Source organism: Monodelphis domestica, chromosome 4 (genome assembly GCF_027887165.1).
Source record: "Monodelphis domestica isolate mMonDom1 chromosome 4, mMonDom1.pri, whole genome shotgun sequence".
Classification (NCBI taxonomy): Eukaryota; Metazoa; Chordata; class Mammalia; order Didelphimorphia; family Didelphidae; genus Monodelphis; species Monodelphis domestica.
Window position 1 is genome coordinate 45,974,488 of NC_077230.1, and position 21,501 is coordinate 45,995,988.

A 21,501-nucleotide genomic window follows, 5' to 3' on the forward strand; every position below is an offset into this window, starting at 1 on the left:
TCATTGACCTCTGCCCTTTTTAATTTGTTAATACATGAACTCAAGGATATAAATTTGCCCCCGAGTACTGCTTTGGCTGCATCCCACAGGTTTTGAAAGGATGTCTCATCATTGTCATTTTCTTCAATGAAGTTATTGTTTCTAGGATTTGTTCCTTAACCAGATTTGGAGAATCGTATTGTTTAATTTCCAATTAATTTTCTATTTACCTCTCCATGTTCCCTTACTAATTATTATTTTAATTGCATTGTGATCTGAGAAAGTTGCATTTATTATATATGCTCTTTTGCACTTGTTTGCAATGTTTTTATGCACTAATACATGGTCAATTTTTGTGAATGTACCATGTGCTGCTGTAAAGGTATATATATATATTCCTTTTTGTTCCTATTATTTTTCTCCACATGTCTACTAGTTCTGATTTTTCTAAGATTTCATTCACTTCTCTTACATCTTTCTTATTTATTTTTTGGTTTGATTTATCTAGTTCAGACAGAGGAAGGTTCAGGTCTCCCACTAGTATAGTTTTTCTATCTATTTCATCCTTGAGCTCCACTAGTTTCTCCTTTAGAAATTTGGATGCTATGCCATTTGGAGCATACATGTTGAGTACTGATATTTCCTCACTGTCTATACTGCCTTTTATCAGGATGTAATTACCTTCCGTATCTTTTTTAACTAGATATATTTTTACTTTGACTTTGTCAGATATCATGATTGCGACTCCTGCCTTCTTTTTATCAGTTGATGCCAAACTTACACTGCGGATCATGGTAAGTCAAAGAGGAAATGAATCTTTTTTTTTTTAAACTAGTCCCTATACTTTATCTCTGCAATTGTGAAATATACACAATTTTAACATTTTGTTTTCTTCCTACAAATGTCATATAATATTTGATTTTTCCCCTTCTTTTCTAATTTTTTGCCTTTGAAACATGTCACTAGTATTAAAAATTTTTTTAACTATTTTTACTTTTTGCATTAGCATAATCTATGATGTCTGTTTACCTAACATATTAAAAAAAATGTCCCAAAACATTTGGACAATGGTAACCTGTCACTAGTTATTTAACTATTATGAGACTTTTGCTCAATGACTATGTCTAATTCAAGGACAAATGGACCACAAAGGAGCACAGAACTTGACTTTCAAAATGCCAAACGAGCACAAAAAAGGTGAAAGAAACCAAATTAATCCTACAGGGATTGATGACAATCTGCACAAAAAGCACAATGACTTGATCATGTATGACACATGAGGTTGTGGCTGTATTAATTGCATTTATATGTTAAATATTAAACATTAAATCCTTGTACCACACTCGATATTAAGTATATAACATCAATTGCTCTGGCTCCATTATTCTGAAAAAAACGAACATACAAAAAAACCCCAAACAAACAAAACAACCCCCCCCCCCCAAAAAGCCGAAGGAAAGGGTTGAACCAGGAAATTCTATTTCCCATTTGTCTGGAGATCTAGTCACTTTTTCTATTTTATCTCATGATGTGACAGCTTACTGTAGTCCAAACTGCTAAACTGGGTTAGTGACTAACTACTGTTATACACTTATGGGAAATGGATCACTACAAGAACCTGTGATTTGTGATCCCCCCCCCCCTTTTTTCCTTCTTCACAGAATTTTGTTTCTTCAAGTTTTCTGTTTATATTTTTTATCTGACTCAGAATATATTTATTTTATTTTAATTTCTTTGATTCCTTGATGTTTTTTGATACTTGATGCACATGCCTTATGACTTGACCATGCATACCTGTGTAATTCCTATATGCATCCCTGTATCCTCCTCAGGGGAAATGTATTATTATTTTCCTCAGGGGGGGGATTATGTTATTGTTGTGAACTTTGACTTTAATTTGAGCCTAATTTAGTACAAGAGACTATCTCCCAGAATCTAGTAGGCACTGGGAAGATGCCTGTAGAAACCACATGCTGTACCAGAAGATCCAGAGTAAACTTAGAGATATGCCAAATTTGAACCTTGGGGTTTTGAAATGCTTTTGTTTTGATTGCACACTCTTATGCCAAAGGGGACTGCCCCCTAATTGGCTTTTTGTCAATGCACCTATTATTGATATTGTTCCTTTCCCCTTTACCCCAAATTATTATATTTTCCCTTTAAAAACTGTAATATTTGTATATACCTCTAATTCAATTTATAAGTTAGTTATGTTTTCATGATTCATTGGGGAGACTGGTCTCCCAAAGGATCATAGCAGGACATGTATTGATTTAGAATCTTGACCCCTAGAGACTACATTTCCCACAATCCCCTTTTTCTTTGCCTCTTTCTACATCTCCTTATGTTGATGGAGTATTGGAGTTTCAATTTCTGCCCACGTGGTCTCTGGGGCTGATATTAGCGTGAAGGAGGAAGCAGCTTTGGGCTTTTCTCTGTTTTTTTTTAAATTTCTCTAGTTGTTTTTAATTTCTCTCTACACTAAGTGGATTTTAATAAATAGTATTAAAATAATACTTGAAGTATTGAATATTAATTTTGATCTTTATACTCTCATAATAAAGCCTCCTCATTTCAAGTATGAACATTGACTAGAAAGATAACAATTGGATTCAACACAAGTTTGTATTGGTCATCTCAACTCAGAATTAATCTGAAAATAGTCATTATTTTACTTATTGGCTCCCAATTACACTCCTTGTGAAACAAAACAAAACAAAAATATCAGTTGAAAAGTGTGTAAAGAGGGCGGAGTCAAGATGGCTATGTAGAAGCAGCAAAAGTTCAGACCTCTGAAAACCCTTTCTTACCGATCACAAACTGAATGCTCTCTAGAGGACTGAAAATCAAACCTAACAACAAGACAGAGCAAAGGAACCCTCCTGCTGCACTCAATCCAAAAGGAACACCCCCCCCCCAAAAGCCAGAATCCAAGAACACTCGGGTTTAAGGGGAAGGCAGAAGGGAGGTCCGAGGACCACCCCACCCACACACCTAGAGCTCTAACCTTCCAGAGGCAGTGGGAACCTCTGGGCAGGCAAAGTCGAATATCTGGAAGGTGTACCTTGAGGGCAGGGCTGTGCCAGTCTCAGACCGTCGAACACAGGCATCAGGGAAGGAGTTGGAGAGGGAGCGCAGAGCTGGCAACCTGGTCAGATTGGCGGAGACCCTCCATATTGCTCCCCACTTCCAGGAGGTTTTGGCGTCAGGGAACATCCAGCACAACACAACTGAACTTAATACCATCAAAAGTCTTCAGAGCTCAGAAAAGACAGGCTCCAACACCCGTCCCCCACAGATTGCTGGAAGTTAATGCAATCAAAAGCCTCCAGAGGACAGGGAAGCTCAAATTCCAACACTCCTGCCCCACAGACTGCACTGAGAGATCTTCTGTCAAAGCTCCAAGAGGGGAGACTGGCAGAAGCCCCCAAAACCAAAAAAAATGAGAGGAACAAAAGCTCAGAAAAATACGGGGGGCAAAGAAGTGGTAAATATGAGCAAACACCAGAAAAAGAAGGAAAAAATTACAATCGACAGCTTCTGTACAGGCAACGAACCAAGAGCAAACAGAACAGAGGAAGAGGCAAGCAATAAAACAGAAATCCCAGCGAATTGGATACAGGCTTTGGAAGAACTCACAATGCAATTCAAAACACAATTAACAGAGGTTGAAGAAAATTGGGAAAAGAATTTAAAAACTAAGATAAGTCATCTGGAAACAGAAAAGAGTGTCTTGAAAGCAAAAATCAACTAGCTTGAAAATGAGGCAAAAGAGATGAAAGATGAGGCAAAGAAAATGAAAGATGAGGCAAAGGAGATGAGAGATGAGGCAAAGGAGATGAGAGATGAGGCAAAGGAGATGAAAGATGACCTCCAAAGAAAATCAGACCAGAAGGAGAAGGATGACCAAAAAGCCAGGGATGAAATCCAGTCTTTAAGAACCAGAATACAACAACTAGAATTAAGTGACCTCACAAGGCAGCAGGACACTATAAAACAAAACCAAAAGAATGAAAAAATTGGGGAAAATATGAAGCATCTCATTCACAAAACAGAGGATTTAGAAAATCATTCGAGGAGAGACAATTTAAGAATCATTGGTCTACCAGAAGACCATGAAAAAAGAAAAATCCTGGACATAATACAACAGGAAATCATTCAAGAAAATTGCCCCGATAGTCTAGAACAAGAGGGAAAAGTGGAGACTAAAAGAATCCACAGATCTCCTCCTGCACTTAAATTCCAACTGACAACACCCAGGAATGTTCTAGCCAAATTCAAGAACTATCAGACCAAAGAAAAAATATTACAAGCTGCCAAGAAGAAGTCATTCAGATATCATGGAACCACAGTGAGGATAACACAGGATCTGGCTGCATGCACACTGAAAGACCAAAAGGCATGGAATATGATATTCTGGAAAGCAAGGGAACTAGGTCTACTACCAAGAATCAACTACCCAGCAAGACTGACTATATCATTATAGGGGAAAGTATGGTCATTTAGCAAAATAGAAGAATTCCAAGAATTTGTAAAGAAAAGACCAGGCCTGAACAAAAAATTTGTTGCCCAAGCACAGAATTCAAGAGAATCATCAAAAGGTAATTTAAAAAAAGGGAAAAAACAAACAACAACAAAAATAAAAACAAATCAAAAACTTTTTTTTTTTTAGAGACCCAATAAGTTAAAATGATATGTAATCATATAAGAAAAGAGGCCATTGGTAACTCTTAAAAATTGTTATTATCACCCAGGCAGCTAGAAGTACTTAGAGGGAATAGTGAAAAACTGTATAGGATGAAATGACAAGACGTAACTGTGTATATAGATATATGTAAGCATAAATACATATATATATAAATATATATATATATATACACACACATACAACTAGAGCTAAAAAAAGAGGTTAATACTAAAAGAAATGGGAAAAGAAACAAATGGAGGAAAATATATATCATAAAGAATCTCATGGTGGGAGGGGAGAGAAAATCAATACACTGGAAGGGTAAAGAGATTGAACATAGGAAATATTAAACTCTTATGTACATTGTACATTGAAATTGACCCAAAAAAGGAAGAACAATCCAATCCATTGGGGCAGAGAATTGATTTGCACCCTATAAGGAAGTAGAAGGGTAACAAATAGAATGGTGAGGAGGGAAGCAGTACAAGGGAGGGGGGGGATAGTTTAAAAAGACTGTAAAGAAAATAAGGGGGGGGGGTAAAAAGGGAAGTAAAATAAGGGTGGGAACTAGTAGGAGTAATTAAAAACAAACATTGGTGTAGAAGGAAATAGTGAAAGAAGAAAAGGCAGGACCAGGAGTAGAAATCAAAATGCTGGGAAAAACACAATTGGTAATCATAACTCTGAATCTGAATAGAATGAACTCACCCATAAAACGCAAGTGAATAGCAGAGTGGATTAGAATTCAAAACCCTACCATATACTATCTACAAGAAACACACTTTCTTGTAAGTGTAAGTAAGAGGATAGAGCCAAATCTATTGGGAATCAACTGATAAAAAGAAGGCAGGAGTCGCAATCATAATATCTAACAAAGTCTAAATAAAAATAAATCTAGTAAAAAGAGATAGGGAAGGTAATTACATCTTCATAAAAGGCAGTATAGACAATGAGGAAATATCCGTACTCAACATGTATGCACCAAATGGCATAGCATCTAAATTTCTAAAGGAGAAACTAGTGGAGCTCAAGGATGAAATAGATAGAAAAACTATAGTAGTGGGAGATCTGAAGCTTCCTCTATCCAATTTGGATAAATCAAACCAAAAAATAAATAAGAAAGAGGTAAGAGAAGTGAATGAAATCTTAGAAAAATTAGAGTTAATAGATACGTGGAGAAAAATAAATAGGGACAAAAAGGAATACACCTTCTTTTCAGTCTATGACAAGCCTAAAGATCCCAGTTTTAGGATCAAAAATCCACTATTTGATAAAAACTGCTGGGAAAATTGGAAGACAGTATGGGAGAGATTAGGTTTGGATCAACATCTTAAACCCTATACCAAGATAAACTCAGAATGGGGGATTGACCTGAATGTAAAGAAGGGAACTATAAGCAAATTAGGTGAACACAGGTGTACATGTCAGATATTTGGGAAAGGAAAGACTTTAAAACCAAGCAAGATCTAGAAAAAAAATCACAAAATGTTAAATCAATAATTTTGATCACATCAAATTAAAAAGGTTTTGTACAAACAAAACCAATGCAACCAAAATTAGAAGGAAAGCAACCAATTGGGAAACAATCTTCATTACAAAAACCTCTGACAAAGGTATAATTACTCAAATTTATAAAGAGCTAAATCACTTTTACAAAAAATCAAGCCATTCTCCAACTGATAAATGGGCAAGGGACATGAATAGGCAATTTTCAAAGAAATCAAAACTATTAATAAGCATATGAAAAAGTGTTCTAAATCTCTTATAATCAAAGAAATGCAAATCAAAACAACTCTGAGGTATCACCTCACACCTAGCAGATTGGCTAACATGACAGCAAAGGAAAGTAATGAATGCTGGAGGAGATGTGGTAAAGTCGGGACGTTAATGTATTGCTGGAGGAGGTGTGAATTGATCCAACCATTCTGGAGGGCAGTTTGGAACTATGCCCAAAGTGTGCTAAAAGATTGTCTGCCCTTTCATCCAGCCATAGCACTGCTGGGTTTGTACCCCAAAAGATAATAAGGAAAAAGACATGTACAAAAATATTCATATCTGCGCTTTGTGGTGGCAAAAAATTGGAAAATAAAGGAATGCCCTCCAATTGGGTAATGGCTGAACAAATTGTGGTATATTTTGGTGATGGAATACTATTGTGTTCAAAGGATCAATGAACTGGAGGAATTCCATGTGAATTGGAATGACCTCCAGGAGTTGATGCAGAGTGAGAGGAGCAGAACCAGGAGAACATTATACACAGAGAATGATACATTGTGGTACAATCGAATGTAATGGACTTCTCCATTAGTGGCCATGCAGTGACCCTGAACAACTTGGAGGAATCTATGAGAAAAACCACAATCTACATTCAGAGGAAACACTGTGGGTTTAAAAACACCGAAGGAAAAAAACTACTTGAATACATGGATCGAAAGGATATGGTTGGGGATATAGATTAAATGAACATCCTAGTGCAAACATCAACAACATGGAAATAGGTTCTGATCAAGGAAACAAGTAATACCCAATGAAATTGCGTGTTGGCTGTGTGAAGAGTGGGTGGAGGGGAGGGAGGGAAATAATGTGATTATTGTAAGCAAGGAATAATGTTCTAAATTGACTAAATAAACTAATTCAAATGGGAAAAAATGTGTGTTAAAATTCCTCCAACAATCTGCACTAATGTTTTCTTTCCTCCCTACAATTTCCAAAGGTAAATCTCTTTTGGTTTTTATAAAAACAGCAAAAACAAAAAAGTGAAATCCAAAGATAAAAGAGTAGTTTGAGCATCTACTATGAGTGCAAGGCAAGAATACCTTGTTCTAAATTGAGCAGCTTCTAAATAACTCATAAATTATGCCTTCTAGTTATTATTTTATAAATCCTCTACAGTTACTAAGCCATAAAATAAATTCAATAAGCACATTACCTCATCAACTCTGACCGAACACTTATCCCTTTTCTCTTTTTTACCAGATGCATAGACTTTAAAGGATAGAAGACTCAGGCTGGCAGAACCTGCTGACCACCGCATTACCTGAAAAACAGAAAGAGCTATACATTTTAATGTGATGATGTTTTATTTTACAAGTAAACTCATCAATAACCTCACCCATTAGGAATTACTCTTTAAGCAATATGTAACAATCCTAAACCTATTAAGTAAATATCTAGGACAAATAATTACAACTTTCACTCACATACTTGAGATGCCCCATACTGATCAATCAGTAATGGTTTTTAACTTCTTTTGATTGTTCATAGATGCTTGGGGGAAGTGAGATACCTCTTTTTTCTGATTTCAGGGAATTGTACCTATTATCTCTCCTCCCAATTTAGAAAGTCCCTAATCTTTCCTCTAATTAGAAATTATATTACTTAATATGTATCCTAGTTAACTTTTTAGAATTGGCTTTATTTGATCAATTGTTCTAAATATTTTTTTTTTAATCTGTTTAGAGGCTGAGTCAAGATAGTGATGTAGAGACAGCAAAAGTTCACACCTCTGGAAACCCTTCCTTACCAATTACAAACGAAATGCTCCTAAGGGACTGAAAATCAAACCTAACAACAAGACAGAGCCAAGGAACCCTCCTGCTGGACTCAATTCAAAAGGTACCCCTCCCAAAAGCCAGAATTCTATAACAGTCGGGTTTAAGGGGAAGGCAGAAGGAAGGTCCCAGGACCTCCCCCCCGCCACCCCCCCATCTATATAGTACTAAGCTTCCAGCGGCAGTGGGAACCTCTGGGCAGGCAAAGGAGCTGATCTGGAGGGAGTACCTTGCAGGCAGGGATGTGACAGGCTCAGAGTGTCAAACACAGGCAGTGAGGAAGGAGCTGGAGAGGGAGCCCAGAGCTGGCAGCCTGGTCAGAGTGGCGGAGACCCTCCATATTGCTCCCCCCTTCCAGGAGTTTTTGGCCTCAGGGCACATCCAGCCCAACCCAGCTGGACTGAATCCCATCAAAAATCTTCAGAGGTCAGGGAAGCTCAAGCTCCAATACCCCCCTCCCCCACTGACTGCACTGAGAGATCTCCTGACAAAGCTCCACGAGGGGAGACTGACAGAAAACCTCAAAACAAAACAAAAAAAAATGAGAGGAGCAAGAGCACAGACAACTGCAGGCAGTAAAGAAGGGGTAAATATGAGGAAACAACAGAAAAAGAAAAAAGAAATCAGAATTGGCAGCTTCTATCCAGGCAATGAACAAAGAGGAAATGTAACAAAGGAGGATCAAGGAACACCAAGGAAAACCACAGAAACTCCAGCAAATTGGACACAGGCTTTGGAAGAACTCAAAATACAATTCAAAACAGAATTAAGAGAGGCTTAAGACAACTGGGAAAAGAACTTAAAAAGCAAGATAAGTCATCTGGAAACAGAGGCATGAACTAAAATGAAAAAATAGTGTCTTGAAAGCCAAAATCAACCAGCTTGAAAATGAGGCAAAGGAGATGAAAGATGAGGTAAAGAGGATGAAAGATGAGGCAAAGGAGATGAGAGATGAGGTAAAGAGAATTAAAGGTGACCTCCAAAGAAAATCAGACAAGAAGGAGATGGATGACCAAAAATCCAGGGATGAAATTCAGTCTTTAAGAACCAGACTACAACTAAAATTAAGTGACTTGACAAGGCAGCAGGACACTATAAAACAAAATCAAAAGAATGAAAAAATTGAGGAAAATATGAAGTATCTCATTCACAAAACAGAAGATTTAGAAAATCGTTCCAGGAGAGACAACTTAAGAATCGTTGGTCTACCAGAAGACCATGACAAAAGAAAAAGCCTGGAAGTCATAGTACAGGAAATTATCCAGGAAAAGTAGAGATTGATACCCAACTGACAACACCCAGGAATGTTATAGCCAAATTCAAGAACTATCAGACCAAGGAAAAAATATTACATGCTGCCAAGAAGAAGTCATTCAGATACCATGGAACCACAGTGAGGATAACACAGAATCTGGCTGCATGTACACTGAAAGACCAAAAGGCATGGAATATGATATTCCAGTAAGCAAAGGAACTAGGTCTACAACCAAGAATCAAGTATCCAACAAAACAGACTATATTCTTTTTTTTTTTTTTTGTTAGTACAATAACTTTTATTTGACATCTACAAGATTTTGGTGTCTTGCAGCTTTCTGGACAGGTTTATACAATCTCAAAAGTTTTCAATAGTGCAACCTGTGCAAGCAAATTAAAAAAAAAAAGACAAACATTGTCCCTCACTTGTTATAAACATTTACTATTATAAGCAAAACAAAACTTACCCATATTATAGATAAGTGACTATTCACATTTGTACATTACCATTTTAAACAGCTCCAGATAAACTCTACAAATGTCTTACAACATATTAAACAGTATTCAAGTTACTGGGTAACAAAGAGCACATACAGCAGAAGCCTCAAGTGTTTCCCCCATTGTCTAGTTTACAGCTCAAGTAAGGTTTCATCTTACAAGTGACAAATTAAATTACATTAATGAAGTAAAAAATAAGAGGATTGTTTTGCGAGATAGAGGTCAATTTGCACTTAAGTTTCCATAACCATCTCCAATTAAGGAAAAATGCCATCTTGAGAAAAACAGGCTTTGAGCCAAAACAGACTATATTCTTACAGGGGAAATTATGGTCAGTCAACAAAATAGAAGAATTCCAAGCATTTGTAAAGAAAAGACCAGATCTGAATAGAAACAAAAAGATCCCCTATCCACATTCAGAGGAAACACTGTGGGAGTAAAAACAGCGAAGAAAAATAATGGCTTGAATACATGGGTGGAAGGGATATGGTTGGGGATGTAGACTCCAAATGAACATCCTAGTGCAAACATCAACAATATGGAAATGGGTTCTGATTAAGGACACAAGTAATACCCAATGAAATTGTGTGTCGGCTGCGGGATGGGTGCGTGGAGGGGATGGAGGGAAATAATGTGATTAATGTTCTAAATTGACTAAACTAATTCAAATGAAAAAAAAAAAACAAAACCAAAACCCCAAATCATATGCCCATATAAACAAATGTTAAGTTATTTGTTTTTCTTCTGTTTCTACTCCCATAGTTCTTTCTCCCAATGTGGATAGCATTCTTTCTCACAGGTCTCTTGGGATTGTCTTGTATTAGCAAAGTCCATTACATTGTATTGTTCCACAATGCTTCACTAATATTCTGGTTCTGCTCATTTCTCTCTGAATCAATTCCTAGAGATTCTTCCAGTTCATCTAGAAATCCTCCAGTTCATCATTCTTTACAGCACAATAGTATTCCATCACCATCATATACCACAATTGGTTCAGCCATTCCCGAATTGATGGAAACTTCCTTTTTTCCAATTTTTTTGGAAAGAGCAAGGCTATGTACAAACATCTTTCATTTCATAAAGTGCTCTTTAGGGCACAAACCTAGTAGTGATATTTCAGGATCAAAGAGTATGCATTCTTTGGGCATAGTTCCAAAATGCCTTCCAGAATGGTTGTATCAATTGATAGCTCCACTAGCACTGTATTAATGTCCCCAATTTTGCCATATCCCCTCCAACATTTATTATTTTCCTTTACTGTCATATTGACCTATTTGCTAGGTGTGAGGTGGTACCTCAACATTTCTCTTATCAGGACGGATTTATAGTTTTGATTTCTTCATCTGAGAACTGCCTATTCATATCCCATGATCATTTATCAATTGAGGAATAGCTTGATTTTTTGTACAATTGACTTAGCTCCTTATAAATTTGAGAAAATTAGACCTTTGTCAGGTTTTTGTTATAAAATTTTTTCTCGCAATCTGTTGCTTTCCTTCTAATTTTGGTTGTATAGGTTTTGTTTGTACAAAACTTATTTAATTTAATGTAATCAAAAGTATTCATTTTACATTTTGTGATATTCTCTATACCTTGCTTGTTCTTAAATTCTATTCTTTCCTTTCCCATAGATCTGACAAGTATATTATTCTATGTTCATCTAATTTACTCTAAATTTACTTTAATTTTTTAAAAAATAAATAGGCAGCAATATTTTAACACAATTATATAAAATTAAAATAAAGTATCCAATAAACTAATCTAAATCCTGGCTCTTATCAATATCATTGCCATTAACCTATTCAGTCAATCTTAGTATCAGACAGATCTAGTTTTATTAAAAGGGTGTTTGCATATTAAGTAGTTTAAAAAAACCATATAACCATGAGTATTTGTAACAATCTGCCTATTCTCCCTCTACCTTACTTTTGCTGAGGTTAAAAAAAAGTTCCCATGAGTTCAGTGATCATCTCTAATTTGGAGATAATTTGCAAAAATAAACATAATTTTAAGAAAGAAACTCAAAACCACTCCAAGATATTGAGATTAGTCAGGCAATGATGGCTAATATCAACAGAGTTTATATTTTTCCCTCAATCTGACTGTGACAAAATTTAAAACTTAGTATGTTTTTATACTTTTTTCATGGTTCACTTGAAAGGAAATGGAAAACAATATAAAGAGCTCCAATTTCTATCATTAGCTATTATGTCACTAAGACAAAGATAGGAAAGAAGGGAAAAAATACTTGCTTTTCCTCCCTTAATCTGTTCAACATTTTCTGAATACATATGCGAAGATACAGCTTCTTATTTTAAAACTTAAAAGATGATGATATTCTTTTACAGTAAAAATAGTTAATTATAGTTATCTGTATATCATTGTAACTTATGAAAAGCAAATTCCATCACAGAAAATGTCCAGGGTTGATGTAAGAGAAATCTGAAAACCTGCTTTATTTGTAGTATCCATTATTCTGGTCATAAAAAGAATCAGAAAGAGAAGGCATTTTCTGTCCCATTACATATTGGATAATAATAGTTGTTGGGGTTTCTTGTTTCAAGTCTCATTTCTCTCAAGTCATCCCAGTTGTTCCGCTTTTTCCCTAGGGTAAAGTGGGTGGTAGCCATCTAGACATCTATTTAAAAGAAGTCTACCACATTTTGAAAAAGGAAGGTGTCAATAATAAACATTTTCTTCATAAAATTGTTCATGTTATTTTTATAACATGGATATTATGTAACATATGATAAACTAGACTTAACCAAGGTAAAATTGTAAACAAAATTTTTAAAAACTAATAATGTATAAAAAAATGTTGTGGAAGTCATACAATCAATGGGATTTTATTTTATAGGATTGAGGAACCAGATCCAGAACGAATCTGAGGTTAAAAAAAAGTTTTTTTTTATGATTATGAATTTGAGAAACTTCAAAAATATGAAATTTCCTTATGAAAGAAAATGATTGTATGTTATAGCATAAATATATAGCTTTTCCCATTTAAAATATATATTAAGTTTAACGGTGAAGTTTCAACTCTGTCCTGCTCGTCTGTGTTCCTGTCTGAACAACATTCTGCTGTCTTGTGTATTTTTAAAAAAGTTTCACTGACAGTCTTCTTTCGTTTCTTCTTCCTTTTTTTCAAGACTTCTAACACTACTCCCCTCTTTCAAACCTCTCTATTAACCACCCTGCCCCCAGCACAAAAAAAAAATCTTGAATTGTACAAAATAAGCATAGTCAAGCCATATCAATTGATGCATTGGCCAAGTCTGAAATGTATGTCTCATTTTAAACTTCCAGTCTGTATTATTCACTCCTCTGTTAAGAAGTAAGCAGGATGATTCAGCATCAGTCTTCTGGAACCATAAGTGTTCACAGTATTAATTTCATAATTGTTTTCTCAGTCCTCATTTTACTTAACCTTTCTTCAAGCTCTGACACCTTTGACATTATTGATCAACTTCTCCTGGATACTCTCTTCTCTTTACTTTTCATGATGTAGCGCTCTGTCCTTGTTCTCCTTCTACCTGTGAGTACTGTACTCACCAATGCAGATTTCGACCCTAAATACCTTCTTAACCTTGTACAATTCTTTTCTCTATTTTTCTCTAAGTTTTCTAGAGAGGATCCATCCAGTATGATGAAACTTCTCTTAATTTTTGCTATATGACAATCCCAGTTCCATTTTCAGTCAAAGACTTCCTTAATATTCTATTTTTCTACATTTATATATGACTTACCTACCTCATTAGAATGTAAGCTATTTTCAAGTCAGAATTGTTTCATTAATTGTATCTATATACCCAATACCTAACAAGGTACCAGGAATATGAAGCATTTGATAAAATACTTGTTGACATGATTTTTATGCTACTTTTCAATTTTTGGTAACATGGTACAGCCTAATCTTCCCATTGTTCTTTGGAGTATTTGAAATTTCAGCTCTTTATTGATTTAGACGTGCCACATCTCAACCATTTGTTACCAGGGGAATTCAGGCACAAAAGGGAGGGATTTTTGCAAAAATGAACAATCTGACATCACTGAAGCCCTGTAAAACTGTTCAAAAGTAATCAATCCAGCTAGATTTATCCAGGTCAATTTCTGGACTTGCTTAATTGGCCAACTAGAGCCCCTGCCCAAGATTTACAAATTGAGAAGAACATGTAATAGGATACCTGTCAAAAAGAATGTTATTTAATCACTGTGGGCTTCAGTTCATCTGTTAAAAGAAAGAAGTTTGGATTAGATTAGGCCCTTCTCTGCAGCTAGGTGGTAGAGTAGATAAAGCAAGAGGACAGAAAATCAGGAAAATCTGAAATCAAATTTGGCCTCACACTTACTAGCCATATGACCCTGGGCAAGTCACTTTACCCTATTTGCCTCAGGCCCTTACCTGTAAATTGGGGACACAATGGAGAAGGAAATGGCAAACCACTTCAATATCTCAGCCAAGAAAATTCCCTGGATTAAATCCATGGGGTCATGAAAAGCTAACATGATTGAACAATAAAGGTCCTTTTTGGGTCTAAATTTAATAAATATCTCTACAGCAGAATGGCACAGTGGAAAGAATGAAAGATATAGTGTCATTAGACTTGGGTCCAAATCCTCACTCTGCTACTTATTATCTGTGTGACCTTGAGCAAATCAATTAACATTTGAAATATTAGTTTCTTCAACTATAAAATGGACTAGATGACTTCCATTACTAACTGTATTATTCTATGATCTTCTTAAGTTTTTTTTTCTTTTTAGAAATGCTCCCTCTCTTTACAAATTAGAATTGAGTCCTCGCCTGTAACAAAGAAAAACATTTAAGCAAAAACATACAATTTGATGACTATGACTAATGATAACTATAACCTCCTCCTGTGCTATACCTCACTTGATGTCAGTAACTCAGCAAATTGCTGAACAAAGTAGTTATTTACTCTAAATTTGTCTCTGGGAGCCAGTCTTGCATGTTTTTAACATACTTATAGGATATAGGATAGGATAACATACTTGAAGAGTAGTCTTTACCATACAGTATGTGGCTAAGTGGCCCAGTAGATAAGAGCACTAAACTTGGAATTAGGAAGGCCTGAATCCAAATCTGGCTTCAGACACATACTAGTTGTGTGCCCCTGGGCAAGTCACGTAACCTCTAATTGCCTCCATTTCTTCATCTGTAAAATGGGGATATGTCAGCACTTATTTCATAAGGCTGGGAGAATCAATATATTTCAAAAATATATTTCAAAAAGTGTCTGCCCTTTGATCCAATCATATCACTGCTGGGTTTGAACTCCAAAAAGATAATAGGGGAAAATACTTGTACAAAAATATTTATAATTGCACTCTTTGTGGTGGCAAAAAATTGGAAAATGAGGGGGTGTCCATTGATTGGGGAATGGCTAACCAAATTGCAGTATCTAATGGTGATGGAATACTATTGTGCTAAAAGGAATAATAACATGGAGGAATTCCATGTGAACTGGAATGACCTCCAGGAATGATGCAGAGTGAAAGGAGCAGAACTAGGAGAACATTATACAGAGAGACTGATACACTGTGGTACAATCTAATGTAACTGACTTTTCTACTAGCAGCAATGCAGTGACCCAGGACAATACAGAGGAACTTATGAGAAAGAATGCTGTCCACATCCAGAGAAAGAACTGTGGAAACAGAAATGCAGAAGAAAAACATATGATCTATCATGTGGTTCAATTGGGGCTATCATTAGGTTTCTGATGTTAAAGAATCTCTACTGCAAATAACATGAAAATAGGTTTTGAAAAATGATAAATGTATAACCCAGTGGAACTGCTTGTCATTTCTGGGCAGGGAAAAATCATGAATCACATAACCATGGAAAAATATTTTTTAAAAAAGTTCAACTGCTGCAAAAGATAATTTTAAAAATCCCTGCAAAGACTGTAAAGTCTTTAATTGTGGTGTGAAAATATCAATGTAACTGAATACCATTTCTTAATTTCCAATAAATGTATAAAATCTGATCCCAAAATATTTCCCCCATGAAATGTGAGGGATTATGCCTCCAATTCAATATATTCCACAACAAATTTTCTTCTGAGTCTTTCAAAAACAATATGCTTTGGACTAATTTTTCTAATCACTTCACTTATTAGCTGCTGATAACTACCCCCCAAAATGACCAACAACTGAGAAATTAAAAATTTCAGATTGTTTTCTTCTAAATTCTTAAAAATAAAATCAATAAAAAAATTCCTATATTTAGAGAAAATAAAACATTTTTTAGAAGAAAAGATAATATTCACTGGTAAGTTGGTCCAAATTGTCCTAGCTGGGTTCTGCATTTTAGGCATGAGCTTTCCAAAAACAATTTTCATTAATTTAGAATAATATAAGCATTTCTGCTTAGAAAGAGGAGACCAAAGATGGGCTAAGTTACCCAATGATTCTGAAAATCTTTTAAATCATTTTTTTCTTTATCATTTAAATGTTTCCCACCTGAAGGGGCAGCTAGGAGGCTCAGTGTATAGAGAGCCAGGCCTGGAGATGGGAGGAGATGGGTTCAAATCTGGTCTCAGATGCTTCCTAGCCATGTAATTATAGGCAAATCACTTGATGTCCTCTGCCTTAGAAATATTAGTAAGACAAAAAGTAAGGGTTTAAAAAACATATATATTATAAATATATTATACATATATAATGATGATTATTTAAATTTTTTTTTTTATATAACAGAGCAACTGGGTGGGCTCAGTGGATTGAGAACCAGGCCTAGAAATAGAAGGTCCTGGATTCAAATTTGACCCAAGACACTTCCTAGCTGTGTGACCCAGGAAAAGTCACTTAACCCAATTGCCTAGCTTTTCCCATTCTTCTGCCATGGAACCAATACACAGTATTGGTTCTAAGAAAGAAGGTAAGGGTTTTAAAAAAAGGAAAAAGCATTCTTCCACCTCATGTCCATATGCCAGTCAGGTTACCATTACTATTTTTGTCTTCATCTAGAAGGGGCAGCTAGGTGGCTCTGTGGATAGAGAGCCAGGCCTGATGATAAAAGTACACTTCCTAGCTATGTGACCCTGGGCAAGTTACTTAACCCCAAAGTTGCTAAGTCCTTACCACTCTTCTGCTGTAGAACCAATACATTCTGATAGAAGGGAAGGGGTTAAAAAAAAAAAAGGAAAGATAACACATTAGCTATTAGAAAAGCAAAATTTCATAGTAAGGACTCATTATGGCTTTAATGGTGACATTTAAGATTCCATTTTTCACATAGTTATTGTAATAAAGTTTACTTGAGATTAGAAAGAAATGTCAGCATTAATAGCTGAAATTAATTTTTTTTCAGGCTTTTCAAAATGAAAATTAATTTTTTGTTTCCTGCTTCCTTTTAATTCTCCAGAAGTGTTGTGGGATTCAAAGATACATTGAGCCTACCTCAAAGTCTCTAATGGTGGGGAAAGGTTTATTTTATTTTAGAAGAAAGAAGTTGGAAATAGAGGAAGATGAGGAATAATCCAAATATATTCATTTCCCTGAGTTAAAGGGTGAATTCAGTGTTCTTTGTTTTATATCTAGAACATAGTTTTCCTTCTTTAGCCCTTTGAAAAAATATCCATACAAGTGAAGAGAACATAAGGTATTTTTTTTATCTTTCCCAATTCACAAATTTAAATTCCTACAAAATTATGTGTGTGTATATATATATATATATGTATATATATATATATACATATATATATATATACACATATATATATATATAATTTTTTTCTTTCCTTTCTGTTTTTGCCGAAACAAATACACTACCTCTTCAGGAATGCCAATGTGATATTCTGATTCATCTGATAATACTATGACGAAGTTTGGGATAATTATGAACAACCAAAAAGTGAAACTATTTAACAACAGTTTGCTATGTCATCTGTTTATTGGTACCTTGTTTTTTAAAATATTGTTTTTGATCTCATTTGGTTGGCTTAGAACTTCTGAAATTGTTATGAATGCAAAGTACTGTTTGTAGTTCAAATGTTGATCTACCTTGTCCTCCCCTCCCCTTTTATTTTTGTTGAGACTTCATTCTCAGTGTATTGTCAGTCTTAAAGTGAACATTTTCAGTTAAGGTTTAGGGGTATATTAAGCTTTCTATATTTTATTCCAAAGGAACTTAGTATTATTTTTCTTCTGAAAACAAGTGTTACTGAGGTAGCATAGGATTTGCCATTAGTAGTAAACAGTTGTTATTAGGCATAGCTGTGCACATACCCAAAACGAAATCTTAGGCCTAGAGTAGCATATCTTATTTAGAAAGTAGTTCTTCTGGAAAGAATGTAGATGTTTCTATTTTTAATCCCATTGAGTTGTGTTTGCAAAAGGATTTAAGAAGAATCCTCTCCTAGTTTCTTTCCTAAGACAGTCCTTTCCTATCTGTACTTATGTAACTGAAAAAAGATCTGTCTGAATTTATGATGTTTCAGAAAAAATTTCTTTGAGTCACTGAAATCATTAAGAAGTGTTATATTACTGTCTAAGAACTTGTTCCCTCAAATCAGAATATAATAGTGATTTAAACAATTGCCTCCTCTATTTGATATTGAGCTTTCCTTTCTATTTTAGGGACAACTTAAAAGATTTCTTTGTTTTTTGTGTAAATTTTTTTTTGAAAATTTTATTTAGTCAATTTAGAACATTATTCCTTGGTTACTAGAATCATATTCTTTCCCTCCCTCCCCTGCCCCCACCCCTTCCAGTAGCCAACATACAATTCTACTGGGTTTTACATGTGTCCTTGATCAGAACCTATTTCCATGTTGTTGATGTTTGCACTAAGATGATCATTTAGAGTCTACAGCCCCAGTTATATCCCACCTGACCCATGTAATCAAGCAATTGTTTTTCTTCTGTGTTTCTACTCCCACAGTTTTTCCTCTGAACAGGATCACTGCATTGCCACTAATGGAGAAGTCCATTACATTTGATTGTATCTTTTGTGTGAATTTTAAAAAAAATTCTGTTAAGTACTTTTGAAGGGACAGGAAGCAAAGCATTGGCAGTTGAAGTGTTCTATTTCTTTGTCTAATTTGGCAAATTCTGCCATTTATAGAGAAAAATGAATATGATTTTCTGTGAGGAAGAGTTTTATTTGAAAATTGACTCTGTTGTTGAAGAATGCTTCTGGAAGTTCTGTGAAACACAGTCTACTTATGTGAAATGGAATAACTAGTAAATACATACTGTTGATATTATAGCACTAAAAAGAACCAGAGAGGGCAGCTGGATGGCTCAGTGTATTGAGAGCCAGGCCCAGAGCCGGGAGGTCCTGGGTTCAAACCTGACCTCAGACACTTCCCAGCTGTGTGATCCTGGGCAAGTCACTTAAGCCCCACTGCCTAGCCCTTACCCCTCCTCTGTCTTGAAACCAATACACAATATTGACTCTAGACAGAAGGTTAGGGTTTAACAAAAAAAAGCGGGGACAATATCCCTTAGTGGGGTAATAAAATCTGCCCATACTATCTTTCTAACTGCAGAAGTAGTGCTGAGTGCATTCAGAACTTCAGACAGTCTTTGATTCCAAATGGGGAAAGTTACAATTTTATATGCATTTAAATGTATCTGCTTTAGTAATAATAATAGTAACTATGGTAGTTACTTAATATTTACATGACCCCTCTACATTTCACACCTTACTTATCTCACTCTTCTTATGCTTTATGATTACTGCCATGTCATCTTCAGTCCAATGCCACTGACCCTGTTGTTCTGTAAATAAGATACTCCAATTCCCAGATCTGGGATTTCCTTTGTCTGCTCACCATGACTGCAAAGGTCTCCTTCCTCATCTCCACTTAGTGACTTTCTTGGTTTCCTTCAAGCTCCAATTGAAATTCTAGCTTCCACAAGAAGGCTTTCATAATCTCTGTTAATTCTAATGCCTTTCTTATTTTAATTACTTTCAAATTATCTATTACTGGATTCTATGGACATATTTTTTTGTTCATGGTCTCGCCCATAAAATTATGAGCTCTTTGGAAAGAGGGACTTTTGCCTCTTTTTGTACCCCAGAACTTTGCATAATGCTTAGTACATAGTAGGTACTCATTAAAAGCTTACTGACTGTTGGTGATGGAATACTATTGTGCTAAAAGGAATAATAAAGTGGAGGAATTCCATGGAGACTGGAACAACCTCCAGGAAGTGATGCAGAGCGAAAGGAGAAGAACCAGGAGAACATTGTGCACAAAGACTGATACATTGTGGTACAATCGAAGGTAATGGACTTCTCCATTAGTGGCAATACAATGTCCCTGAACAATCTGCAGGGATCTAGGAGAAAAAAACACTATCCACAAGCAGAGGACAAACTGTGGGAGTAAAAACACAGAAGAAAAGCAACAGTTTGACTACAGGGATTGAGGGGACATGAATGAGGAGAGACTCCGGGTGGCGGGGGGGGGGGGGGGGGGGGGGGGGGGGGAGGTAGGAAAAGAAAAGCATCTTTGTTTCCAAGGAATATTGTTTGAAAATGACCAAATAATGTTTAAATTTGAAAAAAAAAAGGCTTACTAACTGGGGGCATCTGGGTAGCTCAGTGGATTGAGAGCCAGTCCTAGAGACAGGAGATCCTAGGTTCAAATCTGTCCTCAGGCACTTCCCAGCTATGTGACCCTGGGCAAGTCACTTAACTCCAATTGTCTCAAAAGAAAAAAAGGGGGGAAAAAAGCTTACTGACTAACTAATTGGGCTTCTTTCATTCCTTAAAGACATATCCCAGCTCTTTCATCTTCTTAGCTGTGTAACCCTGGGCAAATCATTTCATTACAATTGCCTAACCCATACCACTCTTCTGCCTTAGAACCAATAATTAGTACTGATTCTAAGACAGAAAGTAATGGTTTAAAAAATTTTCTTGGTGGGGTAAAGAAAAGAAAATGTTATCCTGTAAGATAATTCAGTACATTAAAAAGTAAAATATTTACTTTTTCTTATTAACCGGTAATTTCTGATTATTATTTCGATTGTAGCTCTGTACTCCCTTTAAACTAGTAACACATTCTTCATGCCTGTAAAACTAAGCAGATACTGCATAAAGACAATTTAAAATATGACATTTTGGAACTTTGCCAAGAGTGAGTTCATTACTAATATTTCATAGATGTCTTTCTTGGTACTACTCAAGTCCAATGATCTATTAAAGTACTTAAACACTGAATTAATACAAAATAAATTCCATGGAAATAAATCTGTATTTATGGTGTGAAAATTTCCTGTTAATACTTTCCATCTAAGTATTTTATGAGTATGTTTAGACTACTGCAAAAAATTGAAAAAAATATATATGTATATATATATAAAGCCTGGCATAACAGAAAAATCTTTCATGGAATCTTAAAAAATTAGTCAATCAATAGGCATTTATGAGCCAGATACTGTGCTGTCTAGGCACACAAACATAAAAGTCACAGTCCTTACCTTCAAAGTGCTTATATTCTACTAGGATGAATACAAGATATTCAAACATAGGAAAAGGAAGACCCATAAAAA

At 35.5% G+C, this 21,501-nt stretch overlaps 1 protein-coding gene across 2 annotated transcripts in view; it reads right to left on the bottom strand.

The window, feature by feature from the left end:
• APOO (apolipoprotein O) overlaps positions 1–21,501 on the bottom strand; it is a 111,729-nt gene that overhangs the window by 62,255 nt on the left and 27,973 nt on the right. Inside the window, exon 2 of one of the 2 annotated variants that reach the window (XM_007493413.3) lies at positions 7,596–7,703. The exons of the other annotated variant lie outside the window; for it this stretch is intronic. Coding sequence (XP_007493475.1) covers positions 7,596–7,703 — 108 coding nt within the window. The remainder of the gene's footprint in view (positions 1–7,595; positions 7,704–21,501) is intronic. 2 annotated transcript variants of the gene reach the window in all.